Here is a 21,059-nt window from a genome sequence, read left to right as displayed (position 1 = left end):
CTATTCTCCATTATGAACTGTTGAATTTATTGAATGTCAAACCATATCAAGTTGTAAATGAAGTGGGTCAGTAGAAACTAGGGTTGGGAAGGCAGAAATTCGATTCTGCTGGGGAAAATGATTTAAGCGAGAATCCTACATTTTAATTAACGTCACAGAAAGCATAACACTCATTATAATTGCTGAAAATTTTTCTAATATCAAAAGCTTCAGCTGAACTTGGTAAAAATGAGGGTTTCCCAGGGGTTTTGGGGAACAAGGGAACAAAGGCAAAATATTGAAGGGAACATAAGCCTATTTTTAGGGAACAGGGTAATATAACTGTACAAATTAGAGGAGAAAATAGTGTGATATAAGAAATAAAGACCGTTATTTCTGATATTTTATTTATCAGTGGTAATTCATGCACTACTGTCATTCGTTTCGTCTTTCTTTACGTACACAAGAATTCAAATAAAGACAAAGCAATCAGCTGGGAGTCTGGGTGCGAGAAGTTGGCGGGAATCTGTTGTCACAGATTGCCAAGATGGCGGAGAGATTTGCCGTTCGTGTTGTGCTGCCTGTCACTGCTGCGATTTATAGAAATGGCGATGAAAAACCAGCAATGCGTTGGTCCTTTGAAATGGGAATAGGGGGCGAAAGTGACAAGGCAATATTTGATTTTATTGTTCGAGTTAGGGAAGGATTTCGAATCGCAGATCGGTGTAGCCAGCTAAGCATAGCGAGATTCAGAGTGACGATCAGTGTGAAAGAGTTTCAAGTCACAACGAACTGTCCCAAAGGTAGAGTATTTGAGATTGATTCCCAAGAACAGTGGAATGCAGCGATTACTAAACTGATGACGAAGGAGCGGGAGTTAAAAGGTAGGTTTCCCAAATCTTGCTAATATTTAACAATTATTCCACGAGCGCGCGTTGGATATGAGATGATAGATAGCCAACGAGGCGCGTAGTGCCGAGTGGGCTATAATCATCTCATATCCAACAAGCGCGAGTGGAATAATTGTTTCATTAAAAAAAACGCCGCTAAGATATTAGACAAATCTTCTCGACTTTATTTTGTGAAGAAGAAACCGGATATTACAATGTACAGATATTAGATTATGGTATATTGGCTTATATACCATGATGGCTAAGCCAATTTAAAGTCTTGAATTGCATTATCTATTGATCCAGTTTTTAATAATTGAATATATCTTACGCTTGAATAAGCTCTTTATTTATGATTATTCATTAACCATTTTCATCTCATTCTCATAAAATGTATTCTATTTTTTTATAAGTTTTGTTTCTGGTCTCTTTCTTTTTCGCGGGAGGGAATTGAGGGCGGTGATAAGTGGCAAGCAAATTTATTAAACGGGGAACAAATAAGGAAACAGGGTGGGAACATGGGAACATAGGACAATTTTGGAAGGGAACAAGGACCCCCTGGAAGACCCTCAAAAATGGTCAAACTCACAGTCTCATTGCATGTAGGTCCAAATGAGAGTAAAAACAGTAGGACTCGAAAGAAAGCCGTCAAGAAAAGAAGACAACAACCCGGGCTAACTCAGTAGCAAAGGTCGTCGGAAATGATGTGCTTCGGCTCCCTTGATATCTTTGTGCCACAAGCCTGAGCATGCGTAGGTGGCCTGAAATTTTTCGAACAAAAGCCTTGAAAGATGTCGCCGACACGCCGATATGTGATAATTAACAGCTATTAAGCTGACGACCACAAAAGGTTTTATAAAATAACCAAAGTAAAGCGCGCGCTCTGATTGGTTAATTTAGCGTCCCCCATTTGCCCATGGGTGTACGCTGCTGACGTGAGCAAATGCAAAGACTATTTTTCCGCGCGCGCCTGTTTTTTCTGGTCACGTAAGATTTGTTAAATAAAAGGGAACTCTTTAGCTACAATGTATCAATGTTATGTTATAAAGCAAATGGTAAACACCACAGCGTACACTATTGAGTTATGGATGCACTTGGGAGGTTTGCTAAGCACTCAAGAAGCTAGAGTCGCTCTCGGCTATCGCCTCGAGCGACTCTTACGCTTCTTTCGTGCTTAGCAACCTCCCGCGTGCATCCATAACTCAATAGTGTACGCTGTGGTGTTTACCATTTGTTAAATGGAAAATAGCTAACCCTTCATTCCGTACAGACAAATGAGACTCGAGCAGCGTTTGATGTCGAAAGGTGAACGACGTGCGAGGCTGTTTATGGCTTGTAGGCGTACCTTCATCAAATTGCCACACTTGTGAAACTTATATTTAATAAAAACAGAAACTTTCACACACAAAATATAAGGAAAATACGAAAATCTTCGATGACAAAAAAAACATGCGTTTATCAGGTATAGAAATTCTAGATTAGTTTGGTCATCGCTGCCAAATGACACAATAAAATTAGAAAGCTTACGACGTTCCCGATTCAACAAACGTCATTGTGACGTAATCCCGTAGCTATTGCAAATAGAGTCCTAAAGTGCTTACGTCACGTTTCCATAGCACCGGAATTCTGTGGTCTAAACAAACCAATATGGCGTCCCTAGCGTGACACATTGTCGTTGACCTCGAGCACTTCAAGAGCTATAATAGCGCAATTTATCCTCCAATAATAGAAATAAGATAAAGAGAATCAAGATAACCTTTGGCCTTACTATTGAAGAGTATAATAAGCGGACAAAAGCACCTGGTGAGCAATAATTCGAGTCAAAACGCAACGGAGACGAAGTTTGCGATGGGCCAGTGTTTTCATCCAGATTGCAATCGCACATCTGAAAGCCACTGCTGCCGATTCTTTTCGTTTCCAGACCAGAAAAAACATAAAACACTCTATGATAAGTGGATATCATTTGTAAGGTGAGTATTTTTCGAAAAATATATATTTCGATGCTGTACCATCGATTAGAAATAGCTGTTTTTTTTTTTATCTCAAACTGATTCACGATTAGCTGTTTCTCTTTCTTGTCTTATTTGTTTTCTCGCGGCTTTGCCTTTCCTTGTCTTCAGTCTTGATCTAAGATTATTTAGTTACTAAAAAACTATATGATAGTTGTGAGTATCAAAGCTTTTACACTAACTAGTATTAAGTAACAAGCTCAGAGAAATACTCGCTTCGCATTCACGTCTTAGACTACAAGGTTAAGCATGTGACCAACTAAACTTTGGGTTTTTTAAGCGCAAGTATAGTAACTGCTTCTGTCTTTTTCTGTTATAGGAGAGGAGATAGAAAGCCCAGCAAACATTCGCGACTTTGCAGTTGTCACTTTAAAGATGGGCGAAAAGAAAATATGCCAACCATCAGTGACAGAAACAGGCACAAGCTGTTTGATAGTTTGGACTTGCTGCCAGGTACAGGACCAACACCTCCCAGTACACCTACCCCCAAGAAAAAACGGAAAGTGTCTGCCGAGCCCACGAAATTACCAACTGTAGCATCTGTGCTTGAAGAGATTAAAGAGAACTCTGAACCATGTTCCACTGAATGCTCACAAGAGGAAAAGACAAGTTCCAAAGAAGCTCTGCTGTCAATAGAGCTTGATATGACTTCAACAGAACTAGCTAAACACAAGGAAATGTCAAGTTACTATAGTGCACACTACTCTGCTAAGAGCTTGAGCCCTGAGGTGATACGGATGGAGACAGGTCTACCCACTAAGGATGTTCTTGATATTGTTGTGGGATATGTTTCAAGATTCAAGGGTGAAATAAACTATTATGCTGGATGGAAGGTTGAGGGGATCACACTTGAGGACCAGATATTTATCACTCTGATGAAACTGAAACAAAATTATACCAATCTACATTTAGCCCAGTTGTTTTCACGCAGTGTTGCAACTGTTGCTAACATAGTACTAACTTTTGTCCATGTTTTGCATTCTCTCCTGTTCAAAGACATCATGACAACCGTGCCATCTAGAGAAAAGAACAAGATGTGTTTGCCATCCTCTTTCCCTGAGTACAGCAGTTGCCGCATTGTGATTGATTGTACAGACATTGAAATTGCTGCACCTAAGCTCATGTCCCAGCAGAATGCTACAAATTCCAGCTACAGGGGAATGAACTCTTTCAAAGTCATTATAGGGGTTGCCCCAAATGGAGTTATAACCTATGTTAGTGATCTTTTTCCTGGCTCAGTCAGTGACAAGGTCATGGTTAAAGAGTCTGGGTTTTGTAAACATTTGAGTGCTGGTGATCTTGTTCTGGCAGACAAAGGTTTTCTCATCAGCGATGTAGTTCCAAGAGGTGTTTCAGTGAACATACCGCCATTTCTCAACAATGGAAAGTTTACAGAGAGTGAGGCAAGGGCGACAAAATCAATAGCTTGATGTCACATCCACGTAGAGCGTGCAAATGCAAGACTTAAGAGTTTTCGCATCCTTGGCTTCATCCCAGCATTTTTGAGGTGCCATGCTGACAAGCTATGCCAACTGTGCTCAGCTCTTGTTAATTTGCAGTATCTATTGATCAAGGATGGCTGCGAAGACTTTGAATTTGACTGAATAGAACTTTTTTTCAACTAAATTATAGTACAATGAGTTTTTAATATTATTTTTGTATTACTAGAAGCCCTACTGTAACAGATCAAATGGTATTGACATAGCTTTGGTCAAAAATATGATGTGGTCAGTTTTACATTTTTCTGATATTCATCTCCTTTATGTTCATTAATACAAACTACTATGTGTTCTGTGAACATAGATTATAATGAAATCCAGTGACATTCTTTAATTGTCATTTCAACTAAATCCAGGTCAGGGGCATGTGACCAGTATGGAATTCTTTCGTCCAGCAGTTCCAAGTGTGAAAGTCCTGCTGGCTGAAAGGTTTTACTTTTGTGTCTGTGAAGCTGGGAGCCTGAGTCCAGGTGTATAAAACTAAAGCCACACTTAAATTAGCTTTAAGGGATGGTGAGAGGTAGTCAGAAAAAATAACCTGTGCTGCATGGATTTTGTTTTGGCTCCCTCCCCTTCCCTTTGCATTGCTATCCAAGCCTACTTAAGTGTGGCATAAGTTTTATGCACCTGGGCCCTGTTGAGTAACCAGGATAAGTGTTACCAGCTACCAGTAGCCATTGGTTGCAAAACAAAATTGTTTAAGCTTGCTTTCAGGAAGAATGTAATTTATTATTAAGTTACTATGCTAAATGGAAAAATGTGGGTTCTTCATCTTGTGTCTCTATCTGAGTGTAGAATATGTAATGTTATATTAAGAAATTAATGTATGAAATTTAAAAAAATACCTTTTAACATTAGCTACTGCCTATTTACATTAGCTCCCACTCCCCCCCCTCCCCCCCCACTTTGATTATGTCCAGCATCTGTGCACCACTTTTCAAAGTTCTCCCTCGGTAATCTTTGGGAATAGTCGATGAAAGTAAAAATCACTCAAGATAGTAATATTGTGCTCCCAAGATTCATCTCATTCAATCTTGATAACAACACTATCCTTTGTGGTCCATGCAACAAAGTAGCAGAATTTGCGCTTTGTCAGGAACATCTGGCCTTGACACTGATGCCAGTAAACATGTGTGGTAGACAGCGTATAATTCCCTTCCTTCTCCTCCAAGTAAAAGTCTTTGTGCCCACAAGCTTCCTTGATTGTCGCATTTCGATGTGTGTAGGGGCACTTACACTCAATCACCGAGTCGTCTCCCACAAGTCCATCAGGGGAAGCACCCAGAACTCCCGACTCGTGTAGCCAAAGGCCGGTCTGTACAGGTGTAAAGTTTGTGATGTTGGTGAAGGACTTCAGGGCCTCAGTCTCCTTGTCCTGTCCCCATGCAATTGCTTTAACTCCACTCAAGTTGTATTCCCCAAGTAGTCGCTTGATAAGAGACGGTGTAACTCTTTTTGCCTGGAGGACGGAGCCAAAATTACTAGTAGTCAGGCGGCCTCTACGAGCTTGGTGCCATGCAGGGCTGTTTCGCTGGCCAGCCGTGAGGGTGCTCATAACATTTATGGTTCTCTAGCTAGCTCCTCTACTTTGGCATTCTCAATCAAGTACTCTAATTGTTTTTCCTTCGTAGATGCCATAAGGAAACCTTCTGAGTAAATGATATCCTCAATCGTCTTGATCGAGAGAGGGGTAGCAGGTTGTGGTTCGGGACTCAAGATCCAGCAGGTCCCTGTAAATTTGCCATAGCGCTTTAGTTCGCTGTACATAGCCACATCCGATCTTCTCGGCTAGGATCGCGCGCCAAAGGGCTGTAATCCTTCTTCTTCGGTGGCGCTGGAAACATCTGGCTTGCAGACTGTACGCTTTCTGCCTTTCGCTTTCGTTTCCATTGGCATTCCAGGTCCGTCCTGCTAAGGTTATGGATGCCATAAATAAATATGGCTGCCGTGTGACTGCACTTGAACTCGCCGCGAGGACACTCGCATTCTGTGTTTTTTATTTCAAGGTTTTCATCGAGATAAATCTGATAAAAAGATAATTCGAAACAGACACGTAAGTTGCAATATATATTCCGCAATATAAACATTAAATTGGAGGTGAAATCGGGGTAGGGAGTTCTTCGAATTGAACATACGTGTTGTGATCCCAAATTGGCAACTTACTGTGACTTTGTAGTCCTTATTTTTCATGCTTCCTTGGACTTCACCTTTGATAACTCCCCTGGAATAAATAAAGCTTTGGACATGGTCGAATTTGAAGTGGTTTTCTCCGCGATCAAGCGATTTCTGCTCTCCAGAAAAGAAAGAAACGAGTGAGCATATCGATAAAGACGCCATGTTTGAAGTATGAGTTTAAACTGTTTAGACCAGAAAAAAATGCTGTCATGGCAACGTGACGTCACACTTTAGGACTCTCTACATCTGTGAGATCAATAATCATTTCTTTCGTAACCTGAGAATACTTGCCCGAACATCTCATCTTCACGTAAGGCAAACGAAGGATGGAACATGGCCTTCTTTGCTTTTGTAACACTTGCTTTGGCCTCACTTGCTTTTTGTGAGATCAGCGCTACCTCGAAAACCACCCTAGAATCTCCAGACGGCGCGTATCAGCTGCAATGGAGATATAACAACAGCCAGTTGATTTTCACTCTTGCTTGTCAAACAACCGGTTACTGCGCGGTGGCGTTTAGTGAAACAGCCGATGGCAAAAACATGGTCAGTTATGACATAGCCGTGACAGGATATGACTCTGGTGCAGGATACGTAGATGTAAGTCAATCTGCAATATTTTCTTCATCGATAAATTTCGTCTCTTATTTTTGTTTAACACATTGACAGTTTGCTTTCATTTTGCCAAACCGCTTTGGCAGGCATCGAGATCATGCAAGAATGGTAAAATAATTCTTTCGAAATAAAGCCGAGCAAATCAAGATTATGTATCAAACAGCGAATTTCAGGGTTTCTCAGACTTCTGCCGTGTTCTGAGCATTGTGGAAACAACATTCTTGTTTCATATTTCCCCAGGGGGTTGCGTTCAAAGATGCTGAAAGGTTTCCACCTGGTCTTTATTTACAAGGCTTAGTGCATTCTTCAGAAAATCTTCATCTAATAAAATTGAAAGAAGAGAGAAACCAAACTGTAAAACTGTGAAAACTGTACTTTTTGCTGTTAGGTTCGGCTGACCGGTTTTTCACTCATTAAGTGGCCTAAAAATTGTTCTCTAGTAATTAATTATGAGAAGCGAATATAATAGAGTTTCTGTTTCTTTTGTTATTCTAATATTGCCAGCCGTGGAGCTCATTTTCTTAAGAACGCATAATTCCCTTGTAATCAACTTGAGGTAGTCATGCCAACAGAAATTTCAAGTAACAGGTTGGTGAGCAAATTAGTGTGATAGTAATGGATTGTCGTCAAATTATTTACCAAAAAAGTAAACATTTTTTTAGAGACAAAAAAAAGCTGCGTCATTTGACCACAACCCAGTAAAAAATTGTCGTCTGATATGTATTTCCCTCCTGTCTTCCAAGGCAATGATAATAGATCCATAGATTCCATTCCAATAAAATGTCACACTAAGAAAAAGCGAATAATCATTCTATAGACATCCTCGACACCCGCCTCCCGATTAGCTCAATGGATAGAGCGCTGGACTGTTGTGCGGGAGGTCGAGGGTTCGAGCCCCGGCCGGACCAACACTCAAGGTCTTAAAATAATTGAGAAGAATTTGCTACCTTTCTATAACATCAAGAAATGGTTAGATATTCTAGTCTTCTCGGATAGGGACGAATAAATGGAGGTCCCGTCTCCTGCAGGGTTGGGGCAGGAGACGTTAATTTCCCACACACGAGATTACTGTTTGATGGATGTCCTCCCCTGGGGTGGGATAGGTGGGTTAGGACAGCAGGTCCACATCAGCTATTACAGCTGCCAAATTAATCAACCTGCTAAAACAAATAAATGAACTTCGACTTGGTTGACCACAGTAATGTGCAGAATGCTTGCATGCGTCGACGTGTCACACACATATACACAGTACATTTAACATACTTAGTATATAGTTCTCTGTCATGATCACCTAAAAGTAGAGTATTGCCTCTTATATCTCAGTTACTTTTGCCATAATTTTATCTTACGATATTGTGAAGCGCGACTGAATATATTCATATAGAGGTCTGCGCTATATAAATGTAAATTATTATTATTATTATTATTATTATTATTAAAACCTGAAGAAATGAAGTACGAATTTTCGTGATAAAATATTATCTTCTCGTCTTTCACGCTCGCAGTCTGGTGATTTCGTCGTAGGTGTGAGTTATCGTGACCGCGTCCTTCAGTTGTTCTCATGAAATTGTTGTGAGGAATGTTGCTAGGCTACAGTCGACTTACGATATTCCTAATCTTAAAATTAAGCTTTGTTAGGCAAACAAGTTTCCCCGTCACTCACTGTTGGTTAATTTTCTAGGAAATGATCTGTACGTGACTGGTGTAGATTTCTTCCGCTACCCTTTCAACCAATCAGATGCAAAATTAAAACCGATCATGACTCGGACACTCGCTTTTTTTTTTCCCGCGCTTGCGCTTGTAGCTGACCATATATGGTTTATTTTGAGTTATCGTCGCTCCTACTTTTTCTGATTGGCTGCCATGAGTACGTTGGGTTTGGTTCTACGATACTCAATCGACAAATTCTCTATAAAAATTTAGGTTGAAATTATAAACGGTGGCATTTTTCACTTTGACGCTTTATGGTAAACCTAAGGCGGTTGGACTTTGTTTTGACAGGATTACTGGAGCCTAGGGCCGGGACCACCGAAGAAAGATGGAATACAAAGTTACAAACTCATATCAGCCTCTGAAGCTGGTGGGAAAACCACTGTGGAGTTTTACAGGGATGCTGAGACGGGAGATGCTGAAGACGTCCAATTTAAGGTATTAATGATACGATTTAGTAGCGTAAAGATGACAACACTGCTCTAAATTCGCCTTTTCTAGTTTTAAGTCGATATGATATCTTTTCATGCCGAAAGGCCGAGTTGTTCGCAGCGGAAATCCTTCACCGGAGATCCTTCAGGTGGGAAGAAAACGAGTATCTTAGAACCCCCCCCCCCCCCTCCACCCTATACAAAGAATTTTCTACAGAAAATATGGAAGAAATATATTCTTAGGGAACATGTTTAACAGATCCCCATTGAACGATTCATCCCCAGCATCTGTTCTCAAACCACCTACCACCCCGTCCCCCCACCCCTTCGAAACTGAGGGAAACCCATCTTTTTGCAATATTTCCTTTGTTTTATTCACTTTTTTCCTTTGTGCAGAATACCACCGAAGTTAAAGTGATATTCGCCTCGAAAGCCACCAGTGATGCGAACAATAATGGTTTGTCAAAACACGACAAGACCAAAATATTGGATGGGAGATATAACTTGATTTCTTTAGCGAAGGAACCTCCGCCGTTGCCATCAACAACAGCCATACAACCATCGGCAACAATGATGTCGACAAATGAATCGGTGGCTCCCACGACAAAAGAATCGGTGGCTCCTACGACTCCAATGGCTCCTCCAAAATACGCAAGTGCCATGTCTCCCGATGGCTCATTCAAACTCGAATGGACCTACAGCAACAGCAAACTGATGTTCAAGATGACCTGTAAAACAACCGGTTGGTGTGCTGTAGGATTTACCACAACAGCTGATGGCAAAAACATGGTCAATTATGACATAGCCGTGACAGGATATGCCTCTGGTTCAGGATACGTAGATGTAAGTCAATCAGCAATATTTTCTTCATCGATAAATTTCGTTTCTTATTTTTGTTTAACACATTGACAGTTTGCTTTCATTTTGCCAAACCGCTTGGCAGGCATCGAGATCATGCAAGAATGGTAAAATAATTCTTTCGAAATAAAGCCGAGCAAATCAAGATTATGTATCAAACAGCGAATTTCAGGGTTTCTCAGACTTCTGCCGTGTTCTGAGCATTGTGGAAACAACATTCTTGTTTCATATTTCCCCAGGGGGTTGCGTTCAAAGATGCTGAAAGGTTTCCACCTGGTCTTTATTTACAAGGCTTAGTGCATTCTTCAGAAAATCTTCATCTAATAAAATTGAAAGAAGAGAGAAACCAAACTGTAAAACTGTGAAAACTGTACTTTTTGCTGTTAGGTTCGGCTGACCGGTTTTTCACTCATTAAGTGGCCTAAAAATTGTTCTCTAGTAATTAATTATGAGAAGCGAATATAATAGAGTTTCTGTTTCTTTTGTTATTCTAATATTGCCAGCCGTGGAGCTCATTTTCTTAAGAACGCATAATTCCCTTGTAATCAACTTGAGGTAGTCATGCCAACAGAAATTTCAAGTAACAGGTTGGTGAGCAAATTAGTGTGATAGTAATGGATTGTCGTCAAATTATTTACCAAAAAAGTAAACATTTTTTTAGAGACAAAAAAAAGCTGCGTCATTTGACCACAACCCAGTAAAAAATTGTCATCTGATATGTATTTCCCTCCTGTCTTCCAAGGCAATGATAATAGATCCATAGATTCCATTCCAATAAAATGTCACACTAAGAAAAAGCGAATAATCATTCTATAGACATCCTCGACACCCGCCTCCCGATTAGCTCAATGGATAGAGCGCTGGACTGTTGTGCGGGAGGTCGAGGGTTCGAGCCCCGGCCGGACCAACACTCAAGGTCTTAAAATAATTGAGAAGAATTTGCTACCTTTCTATAACATCAAGAAATGGTTAGATATTCTAGTCTTCTCGGATAGGGACGAATAAATGGAGGTCCCGTCTCCTGCAGGGTTGGGGCAGGAGACGTTAATTTCCCACACACGAGATTACTGTTTGATGGATGTCCTCCCCTGGGGTGGGATAGGTGGGTTAGGACAGCAGGTCCACATCAGCTATTACAGCTGCCAAATTAATCAACCTGCTAAAACAAATAACTGAACTTCGACTTGGTTGACCACAGTAATGTGCAGAATGCTTGCATGCGTCGACGTGTCACACACATATACACAGTACATTTAACATACTTAGTATATAGTTCTCTGTCATGATCACCTAAAAGTAGAGTATTGCCTCTTATATCTCAGTTACTTTTGCCATAATTTTATCTTACGATATTGTGAAGCGCGACTGAATATATTCATATAGAGGTCTGCGCTATATAAATGTAAATTATTATTATTATTATTATTATTATTATTATTAAAACCTGAAGAAATGAAGTACGAATTTTCGTGATTTGGCGAACTGGGCAACCTACTGATGGACCGACCGCCGAGCGACTGGCTGGCTGACTGATTCATTGACAAATTCACTGACGTCTGACTGACTAGCTGACAGACTGCATGGCTGACTAGCTGACTGATTGACTGACTGACTGACTGACTGGCTAGCTGACTGACAGACTGATTGGCTTACTGACTGATTGACTGACTGGCTGACTAACAGACTGATTGACAGACTGACTGACTGACTGACTGACTGGCTGACTGACTAGCCGACTGACTGGCTGACTGACTAACTTATTGAATAACTAATTGACTAAATGACTGACTGACTGACTGACTGATTAGCTTATTGGATAGCTAATTGACTAAATGACTGTCTGACTGAATAACTAACTGAGTTGCCGACTCACTGAATAGCTGACTAACTGACCTACTGACTGATAGATTGACTCAGTGAATTACTCACTCCATAACTGACTCACAAACGTATTGCAAATGAAAGAGAGACAAACAAATGAGTGAAAATAATATAGATGAACTTTTATTTTAGAGTAAATTCTAGGTAGGACACGCTTACCTTTTTACAAACTCTATAAATATGCAATTTAAATTAATAGCATTGGCCTTCATTTGCTAACAGAATTACTGGAGCACGTCCTTATCAAAACCAACCAGAAACCCAAAGCAAAGCTTCCTCCTCACAAACGTGAGTGAAAAGGACGGTACAACCATGGTGGAGTTCTTTAGGGATGCTGTAACAGGAGACACTGCTGATAATGTGCAGTTCCAGGTAAGATTTTTAGCCAGACACGGCAGGCCCTAAAAATCAATCACAAAATTTGGCTTAATTCGAGGAAAGAAAGCTGGTCACCGATGGCTTTGCATATTGAGGCCGTGCCAAAACTTCAAGAAATAAATCTGTGTGAGAACTCGAAAACTGTGTACTATGAATAGAGGACCTTTTCATAACATATAACAGGCAAGCATGGTTGGTTATCAGTTTTCTTTAAATGTAAAGAGTAAGTAATAGGCTTTCAATTTGTTTCTCATCCGTCCAATCATACATCTATTAATTCTTCATACACTCATTTATCCTTTTTCTATGCACTTTTTCTCTCGTTCCCTCGTTTCCTCGTTCCCTCGTTCCTTCGTTCCTTCGTTCCTTCGTTCCTTCGTTCCCTCGTTCCTTCGTTCCTTCGTTCCCTCGTTCCTTCGTTCCTTCGTTCCTTCGTTCCTTCGTTCCTTCGTTCCTTCGTTCCTTCGTTCCTTCGTTCCTTCGTTCCTTCGTTCCTTCGTTCCTTCGTTCCTTCGTTCCTTCGTTCCTTCGTTCTCTCGTTCCTTCGTTACTTCGTTCATCAACTCTTTTTATTGCTATCATTATCAGGATGATACCGAAGTAACAATTGTTTGGGCTTTCCGTGGAACTGATGCAAACGTCGACCTGTCAAAACACACAGCAACCGGGATACTAAGTGGCAAACGTAACATGATAAAGGAAGCAATGAAAGCGAAGACTGGAACTAATCCGAAGACTGAAACTAAACCGAAGACTGGAACTAAACCGAAGACTGGAACTACACCGAACGCCGGTCATATGGTTTTTCCGTCTACTGCTATTTTCCTGGCCGGCATGACTGCCTATTTTCTTGCATTTTAACCTCCTTGATAATCATAGGAACATAAAACTATAATTACTATAGTAATCTTGAAACAATGGAGTAATTTTTGATCAAGTTTTGATGGTAAACCTGCTTTGCAATCTAGTCACTGCCTTTTTTACGCATGCTGGTTTCCAGATTTTTCCAACTTGCTTTTCGATAGCTTACCTATTTTGATTTGACGACGTGATTACTTTGGTTTTTATTTTGCGACACCTGGCACTCTCGTTCGTGTTAGCTTAGTAGGAAAAGTTAGAAGTTGCTCCAAAGCAGAAACAAGAACAGGTTTATAAGTAAAACCTAAATGCTCTTGAATAATAAGTTTCAAAACAGCATAATTATTCTAGGTAAAAAGTTGTAACTAGTCAGAGGTGATAGGGAAATGCAAACCGCGTTGCCCGGAAGTAAAAACCTTTCTTTAGAGCTTGAAAGTCACTGAAATTAACGAAAAGTAGCTGAACAGAAGAGAGTAATGACTGGGAACGTCATAGTTTTGTTCACGCCAAGTGATATCCTCTTGGTAAGGCGAGGTCGCATGGAAGGGATTGATGTGATTCGCTCCAACATAACTGTTATTATATTACTCGCCGTAAGTGATTAATATCTATATATAAATGTAAATCCGCCGCTGGTTACATAGCTCTATTTGTCTCATACTTGGTTTTGTTTTACCATTCTTGGTATCTTGTCTGTATATCATTGTAATATATACTCAAACAAAGGATAGCATCGAAGGTACGCTCTGATTAGCAACTCAAACTTCGAATTCCCTTTGGTATTCACTTCCGAGCAACGCGCGCGGGATTTTTTGCCCAAAAATATTGTAATGGTTGCAGGAATAAATAACTTAAAATCATCTTTTTGTACTCTATTATCTGACTGTTTTCGCGGCTCGGTAAATATCCACCACTAACCACCTCCTTTTCGGTGAGAAGTTGTTAAACGTACAGCAATATACGGTTGTCAAAGATAATGCCTCTTCATAAGGACATCATGTTACGGTGATTCACAATCTTAGAGGAAAGGTGTTGTGTTTCTAAGGCTGCTTAAGAGCTTTCCAAATTTCACCTGTATTGACCTTTCACATCACGTCACGACGGCCATTGAAGACCTTAAAGACATCCCTGCCAAAAAGTTTTTTAATTTACGCCTATAAACTCAAATCCAAAAACAATTCATACTACGACTTCAAATTGGAAAAACAATTATGTAGTCACACCAGTGTTACTTGTTCTTTTATCATGAGATTAGAGAGACTTAGCGACGCACTCAACATAGGACGGGATGGAAGGGCGAAAAGTGTCGAGAGAAAGGTTGAAAACATGTGAAACCAGACAAATACTGTAACTTCTGCCATAACACTAATACACGGACAAGCAATAAGGAAATCGAATACAAATTTCATACGCAGTAGGGAGACCGCTAAGAATAATTGAAGGATGAAGGAAAGTTGTTATCTATTCAAAAAAAGCTTTGTGATACTTTGTCATATCTAGTATTCTATTTATCATTAAAAAAGACACATTCTAACTAAGAACATTGTACAAATTTTTTTTCTTCACTTACCTAAATTTGTTCATTCGAAAACTTGAAGTTGTTTACAAAATTTGTAAAATTGAAAACGCGAAATGAAAGCCTACTTAATGAGGTTTCTATTTACAAACCGTACTAGATTGGTAATCAACATGACTATGTTTTGCTTTCGGCAGAACCTCTGCTAACATTTAGATACGTTACGTTTTATTTGTTTCTAACTTGATATTTACCAAAGAAATTAGGTTTCGAAACGTAGAAGGCAAAGTATGAGCGACTCAAAGAAAATGTGATTTCTTCCTACTTGCAGAGAGCTTTTGATTTTTAACTCTAAATTTATGTTTCGCTCATTCCGAAGTGATATTTCTCTTTTACATACTATAATAATGTAACTAGTTTCAGCAGTTATACTGAGTTAGTAAAAAGCAAGATGTTTTCAGGGTTTTCTAGGTGCTACATACTAAGCTGGCATCCTCAGAATGGTCACAGTTGTGACTTCCCCAGCCATCATGTGCACAGTCCAACAGAGAAGCTTCTCCTCCTTGACATCCCACGTCATCCATCCAGATAGGATCAGATCCCTGACCGCATTGTGCGCCGCCAGGGGCTGATGATGCGCTGGGAAACCCAAGCTGACGGCAAACCACATTAGCATCATTCATATCCAATAATCATCGCAGACTGTGCCCCACTGCCCATTGTGATAAACCTCCACGCGGTCATAGTTGGCGCCACCATTTACCAAACGGAGTAGCAAGAAACACTCCACATTGGCGTCCCCACTGTGTGTACAATCATGGTTTCCCCATCCTCGATGTCTACAGTCATATACATGAGACTCACTGCCTGAGCATGCCAGGTCGTCCATCCAAATTGGACCAGTACCTTGGCCGTGGGTGGCGCCACTGTAGGCTCGATTCGCTCGTGTGTAACCAAGCTGCCTGCACACTACATTAGCATCGTTGATATCCCACGCATCGTCACAAATCGTACCCCACTGGCCATCATAGTAGACCTCAACCCTTCCAGTAGCTGTGTTTCCATTGATACGTAAGGATCCAGCAGTAAGAACTGATAACAGAATTGAGAGAATAAATAGCAAGTTGATAAGCTATCCCGCTGTTATTAAATTATTGATCTTTAACAGCCTCACAAAGGCAGTTGTTTCAAAAAACCCAAAGATTAAGTGAAATTGAAGAGAGGATCCCCTCTTGTCGAGACTTTATTGAACTGCTGACATTTATTAACAAGCGACCTTACAGCTGCGGTTATGAACAGTTGCTCATTGAAAACGAGTTCATAATGATGAATTTGTCCCTAATTGTTCAGAAATTATCTTTCAATCTTAAGATGGAATTCAGAGTGCAAATTCTTAGATGAGACTTTTTTAAAATTTTCAGGCAATCTGCTTGTCCGCTGTGCAAGTAAATTCTGTGGTGGATTGGAGACTCCGAGAATGTGATTCAACCAGCATTAGTAATGTGAATTTAAACTGTTCGAAATCACTTCTCGTTCTATTTGTGACAACTACTCGAGACATGAGAAATCTTCCAGATATTACGCAATCAATATTTTTTGTCATGGCGGTCCGGCCCTTTGAAAGAGCTAAAGTAGTTTAAGCTACAATGAAAGAGGAGCAAATGTGACTTAGATATAACTAAAAACTTTAGTAATTTCAAAACGAGTTAATTCGTCAGAAAAGCAAAGATACACAAGGTTAAGATACACAAATTCATGTTTATTGAACACTTTACTTTTTATAGTCAAAGGCTAAAATTATAACATATCTCTAACGCCGATTTAAAAGGTGATGAAAAATGCATGCATTCCTTAATCAACCAAGCCCATACTTGACAAAAAAAAAGGTACGAGTGGTCAGTTTGAAATTACGAAAACGTCCAAACAAGATCTCTATAATCTGGTTACTGTATTTTTTCGATTAAGCACCTGGGCGCTAGTTCAAAATTTCAGCTAAAAGAAGGGGCGTTTTATGGAGGAAGGCGCTTAATCGAGGGAGGCACTTATTATTCTCCTGTACTGACTCCAGTGTAGTTGAAGCTTAAAAACGTTTTGAATAAAGTGGCAATAGTAACAGGCTCAATATCGCTACTTTTTAAGAAAACCAGGGAGGAGTTTCCCAGAGGGTGAGCATTTATTGCAATGTGGGTGCTTATTCGAGGAAATTTCGTGTTTTCCGTTTTTTTTACATTTTCTTAAAAAGACTCCTGGGAATTATAACCTATGGCCACTGAGGCAATCTTCAAATTACTGCTAATGTGTGTTTTATGTCAAGCAGAAAACGTTGTGCTAATTCGTCGAAAAAAGCGCTCATCATATTACTGGTTGATAAGTTAATTACATAACCGGAAGTAATCCTTAAGTTGTGACTCTGAAAGCGGATTTAAAACACCAGCCAGGTTTAAAGGTTGCTTGTTCTATAAACAGACTTTCAATTATAAAATCTTTTGCGTAAATCCGGGAAACTGTGCACCCTAGTGGCTTATTACGTTATCAGTCCCGGCGGCAAACAAGTTAGGACGTATAAAAGTAATATGAACGAAATCAGTTTTAAAATTAAACTTGCCCACTTATAAACATGTAAACTCATTTAGTGTTACAGGTGATGTTGTGCGACATTCCAGTCCGCATTCGTAGGGCATGCGAATGGTGAAAACACAAACGAAACCATTGAAAAATGTTTTTTCATTCGTCCATGATGATTGCTCCGACGACTGAGTTCCAAGAGCGCTTGATGCCTAATGCTGGTGCTTGGACTCTTTTTCCGTTGTCATCCGCCAGTTTGAATTGTTATGTAAACTACCGCTTTACTTTCGGTCTATTGCCGGTTTCCCGTCCTTCATCTCCTGTTCCTCCTTTTCCGTCCCTCACTTTCCATTCTCCGTCCTTCTTTCTCCTTTCCCAGTTCCTCGTTCCTCAAACGTCCCTCGGACGTAGGACGTTCCTCGAACGGTCCTCGTTCTGATCTGTTCCCCTTTCTCCATTCTTCGTCTCCCGTTCCCCGGTCCTCGTTCTCACCCATTCTTCGTTTCCGTTTTCCGTTCTTCGTTCTCCATTCTTTGTTCTCCATTCTTTGTTCTCCATTCTCCGTTTTCCGTTCTCCGTTCTACGTTCTCCGTTCTCTATTTCCCTTTCCCCGTTCTTCGTTCTCTATTCTCCGATCTCCATTATCCTTACTCCGTCTCCGTTCCTCGTTCCTCGTTCCTTGTTCCTCGTTCCTCGTTCCTCGTTCCTCGTTCCTCGTTCCTCGTTCCTCGTTCCTCGTTCCTCGTTCCTCGTTCTCTATTCTCCGATCTCCATTATCCTTACTCCGTCTCCGTTCCTGGTTCCTCGTTCCTCGTTCCTTGTTCCCCATTCTTCGTTCCTCGTTCTTCACTCCTCGTTCTCCGTTCCATCGTTCATATTCTTCGTTCCGCGTTCCTCGTTCTCCATTCATCATTTCCGTTTCCCTCTTCCGTTCTTTGTTGTTCGTTCTCCTTTCCCGTTCTATATTCCCTGTTTCTCATTTAAATAACATCCTGGAAATATCTCGCTAAAATCGAATTATTTTCTTTGCTTCAACACGACACATCCAAATAAATTTAAAAGCGACAGATTAGAATCACAAAGAATTCTTCTAACTGATAGAACAGAATAAATTCCTCCGGCTATCCGAACTACTACCGTCGCTCGAGGGCTGATACTGATGGAGAGTTCTTTAATTTTCATTTTCATCACTTTTGTTGAAATTTTACTTTAATTACTTCAAGCAGGTAGACATGACATAAAGTGTGAATCTGTTTACTATGCAGTGATTTGCATACAATGATAAGCGAATGAAGCAGGTAAATAAAAAAATAACATAAGCTTGTCTTGGCTGTGCAATAACACAGAATGCGATGAAACTAAATGACAGGTTCTCTGAATTACCGTTTGATTCCGGTTCAGAATATAAAACAGGAGCAGGAAATAATTCAATATCGACAAGTAAATCTATTTTTATTGATTTCAGCCATGATAATCTGTAGCTTTACTTCAGTTCATTAATTCATTTGATCTGCTGCTGTAAAACTAGATTGTACAATTTTTGACAGGTGGCTCCATTCCACGAAAACATTATATTTCCATGCACTCCAATAATTAATATTCACACTTTGTCTGCGTCAATAATCGAATGCAAGATGACGGGTATAAACTGTGGGATATACTTCAAGGCGCCCGCGCCTTCAACCTAACAGTTTCTTGAAAATTGCACGTCAAGAAGAGTCTTCTAAATTCTTAAAAATTAACTTCGTTTTACGAAAAAGTAAAGGTTGCTTCATTATTCCAAATACAGTGACAGAAACACTTCCTCTTTGAAAAGTTCATCTACCCTATGTATACTTTTCCTTCATTCAAAGAGTGTTGGCTCTTGATTACATCAAGATTACATTTACTTTGTACTTTTATTCATGCTCTGAGCCAAAATTGCTGCCCGCTCTGCGATAGGCACAAATCCTTCCTCTTTCCTCCATTTTGTCAGTCTTGCTGCAAACCAGTTCTGGAAACAAACCACAAAATTTAGTTGCTGTGTCTTGTTGATGGGAAAATTGTAAGAAATGAAATCACCAAAATATGACAAAAACGCCCATCTTTAATTACATCTTTGCTCAGCTGGTTTAATTGAAAATGATTTTAATTAATATTCTGTGAGGCAAATGAGAAATTCGAAGAAAGATGTGAGTGGAAGAAAGATTCGTAGTTCATAATTTCAACGCCATGACAGAATTCAATACATTATCAATTTTAGCACCGTCAATTTAAAATATTGCCTTTCCTGGTTTTAAGCTCAATTTTTGTAATGATAGCACTTCTTCGAAAAATGTTCAAGAAAATTATTTTCAACCATAAAACGTTTGTTTTCATAGCGCATTTTGTAAAAGAAACCGAATTTTATTTGAGAATTTTGTAGTAAATCGTTTAAAAAGCTAACCTTAAGTATCGGTCGGTTGCTGGTTTAACTTCACCTATGTCGCAATATCCAGGCTCAAGAAACCACACTCTATTTACTCCTAACGCTTAGACTAATGGTTACTTTTCCACAAAAACTATCAATTTTACGTATACTTTGAACCTTTCGCTTCCCGGAATATGCACAATTCAATACCAAACGAAAAAAAAAAAGAAAAAGGAAAAAAACTGACTCGATTTTAATTTTCCTTTACAACTTTAAATGGTTTTTTTAGACTTTCCAGGCGCGAAATCTCAGTACGAAAAATTACAATGTTAAAAGTTAAGTGCGTGATTCTTTTAAGGTGATCTACAACGCGGAATGACCTAAAAAAGGCAAATAAATCTTCATACCTCTATTTCTTCTTCTGTGATACCAATGTCGGCAGCCAGAAGTGTCATACTCAATGAATCAGGATATCTACAAGATTTAAAAGCGTCCTCTAGAGCTGTTGATTTTTCTTTATCTTCGCCAATCCTTTTCAAAATATCGGCCATGGTTTGGTTTCTCCTCGAGTAGTCAAAGCACTTTTTCGTGACAAGAGCCGGGATTTTTATGGTTTTGGGTTAGTCGCGTTAAAGCGGCATTTCTTTGACAGCGCTTTGACGGTTATGAAGCATCTACGAATTAAATCTTTTGTGCAAATTTTTTTCCTAAACAGGTGGCTTGCGGAGAACCGGATTGGTTGGTGTATACGATTCTTCCCTCATGTACATTATGTGTAGCGTCATATCATAATTTCATAACCGACCCTCGAATAAATAACGTTGGCATATGAAGGGAGAAAACTGAAAGCTGAGATGGACCGCGACTGATTATATTCTGAAAACGCTTACAAAAATTTGAAATTTTTAATGTTTCCTTCTGTAAGGGTATGAAACGAATTCTGGGGAAACAAAACTAGCTTAGTTTGTTTCAATAAAACCACATGATAAAATATGCAACAGAATCCGACACTTCGCCTTAATTTGGCTAACCAACATATTTGGGTACGATTTCGCTCCTACTTAGTCAATCAATGTAAATAACACTTACAAAAGACCCTCCATTACAATTAGTTACTGTGGATTTATCGTTTATTCATATTCGTCGAGTGAAAATCAACATTTATTTCCCCTTTTTTTTGTGTTATCAATTAGTATAATTCAGACTAGATTGTCGCATATCTATCCCCGAAATATTTCAGTTTCAGAATGTATTGTTGAACATAAAAGGTGCTAATTTAGATAAGTGTTGAGTGGTGTTTCAAATTCTA

At 39.7% G+C, this 21,059-nt stretch overlaps 4 protein-coding genes and 1 pseudogene across 4 annotated transcripts; 2 read left to right on the top strand and 3 right to left on the bottom strand.

Moving 5' to 3' along the window:
• Positions 1 to 2,445: 2,445 nt before the first annotated feature.
• Positions 2,446 to 4,615, top strand: LOC148743302 (uncharacterized). Its single transcript, XM_088725930.1, has 2 exons — positions 2,446 to 2,839; positions 3,198 to 4,615. The coding sequence occupies exons 1-2, from the start codon at positions 2,718 to 2,720 to the stop codon at positions 4,306 to 4,308; spliced, it is 1,233 nt and encodes a 410-aa protein (XP_088582056.1). The 5' UTR covers positions 2,446 to 2,717; the 3' UTR covers positions 4,309 to 4,615.
• LOC148743301 (uncharacterized) lies at positions 4,505 to 6,714 on the bottom strand. The gene is made up of 2 exons (XM_088726035.1): positions 6,541 to 6,714; positions 4,505 to 6,401 (listed from the first exon to the last, which is right to left on the bottom strand). Exons 1-2 carry the CDS (start codon positions 6,712 to 6,714, stop codon positions 6,129 to 6,131), a joined length of 447 nt encoding a protein of 148 aa, XP_088582161.1. The 3' UTR covers positions 4,505 to 6,128.
• A 68-nt stretch (positions 6,715 to 6,782) lies between these two features.
• Positions 6,783 to 14,140, top strand: LOC148743300 (uncharacterized). The gene is made up of 5 exons (XM_088726059.1): positions 6,783 to 7,149; positions 9,166 to 9,312; positions 9,702 to 10,148; positions 12,267 to 12,416; positions 13,011 to 14,140. Exons 1-5 carry the CDS (start codon positions 6,886 to 6,888, stop codon positions 13,281 to 13,283), a joined length of 1,281 nt encoding a protein of 426 aa, XP_088582185.1. The 5' UTR covers positions 6,783 to 6,885; the 3' UTR covers positions 13,284 to 14,140.
• A 377-nt stretch (positions 14,141 to 14,517) lies between these two features.
• LOC148743299 (scavenger receptor cysteine-rich domain-containing protein DMBT1 pseudogene) lies at positions 14,518 to 17,905 on the bottom strand (annotated as a pseudogene).
• An 891-nt stretch (positions 17,906 to 18,796) lies between these two features.
• LOC111337140 (homeodomain-only protein) lies at positions 18,797 to 20,429 on the bottom strand. The gene is made up of 2 exons (XM_022943377.2): positions 20,158 to 20,429; positions 18,797 to 19,354 (listed from the first exon to the last, which is right to left on the bottom strand). Exons 1-2 carry the CDS (start codon positions 20,299 to 20,301, stop codon positions 19,247 to 19,249), a joined length of 252 nt encoding a protein of 83 aa, XP_022799112.2. The 5' UTR covers positions 20,302 to 20,429; the 3' UTR covers positions 18,797 to 19,246.
• Between the last annotated feature and the right edge of the window lie 630 nt (positions 20,430 to 21,059).

Source organism: Stylophora pistillata, chromosome 1, assembly GCF_964205215.1.
Source record: "Stylophora pistillata chromosome 1, jaStyPist1.2, whole genome shotgun sequence".
NCBI lineage: Eukaryota > Metazoa > Cnidaria > Anthozoa > Scleractinia > Pocilloporidae > Stylophora > Stylophora pistillata.
This window is presented reverse-complemented; position numbering and strand designations above follow the sequence as displayed.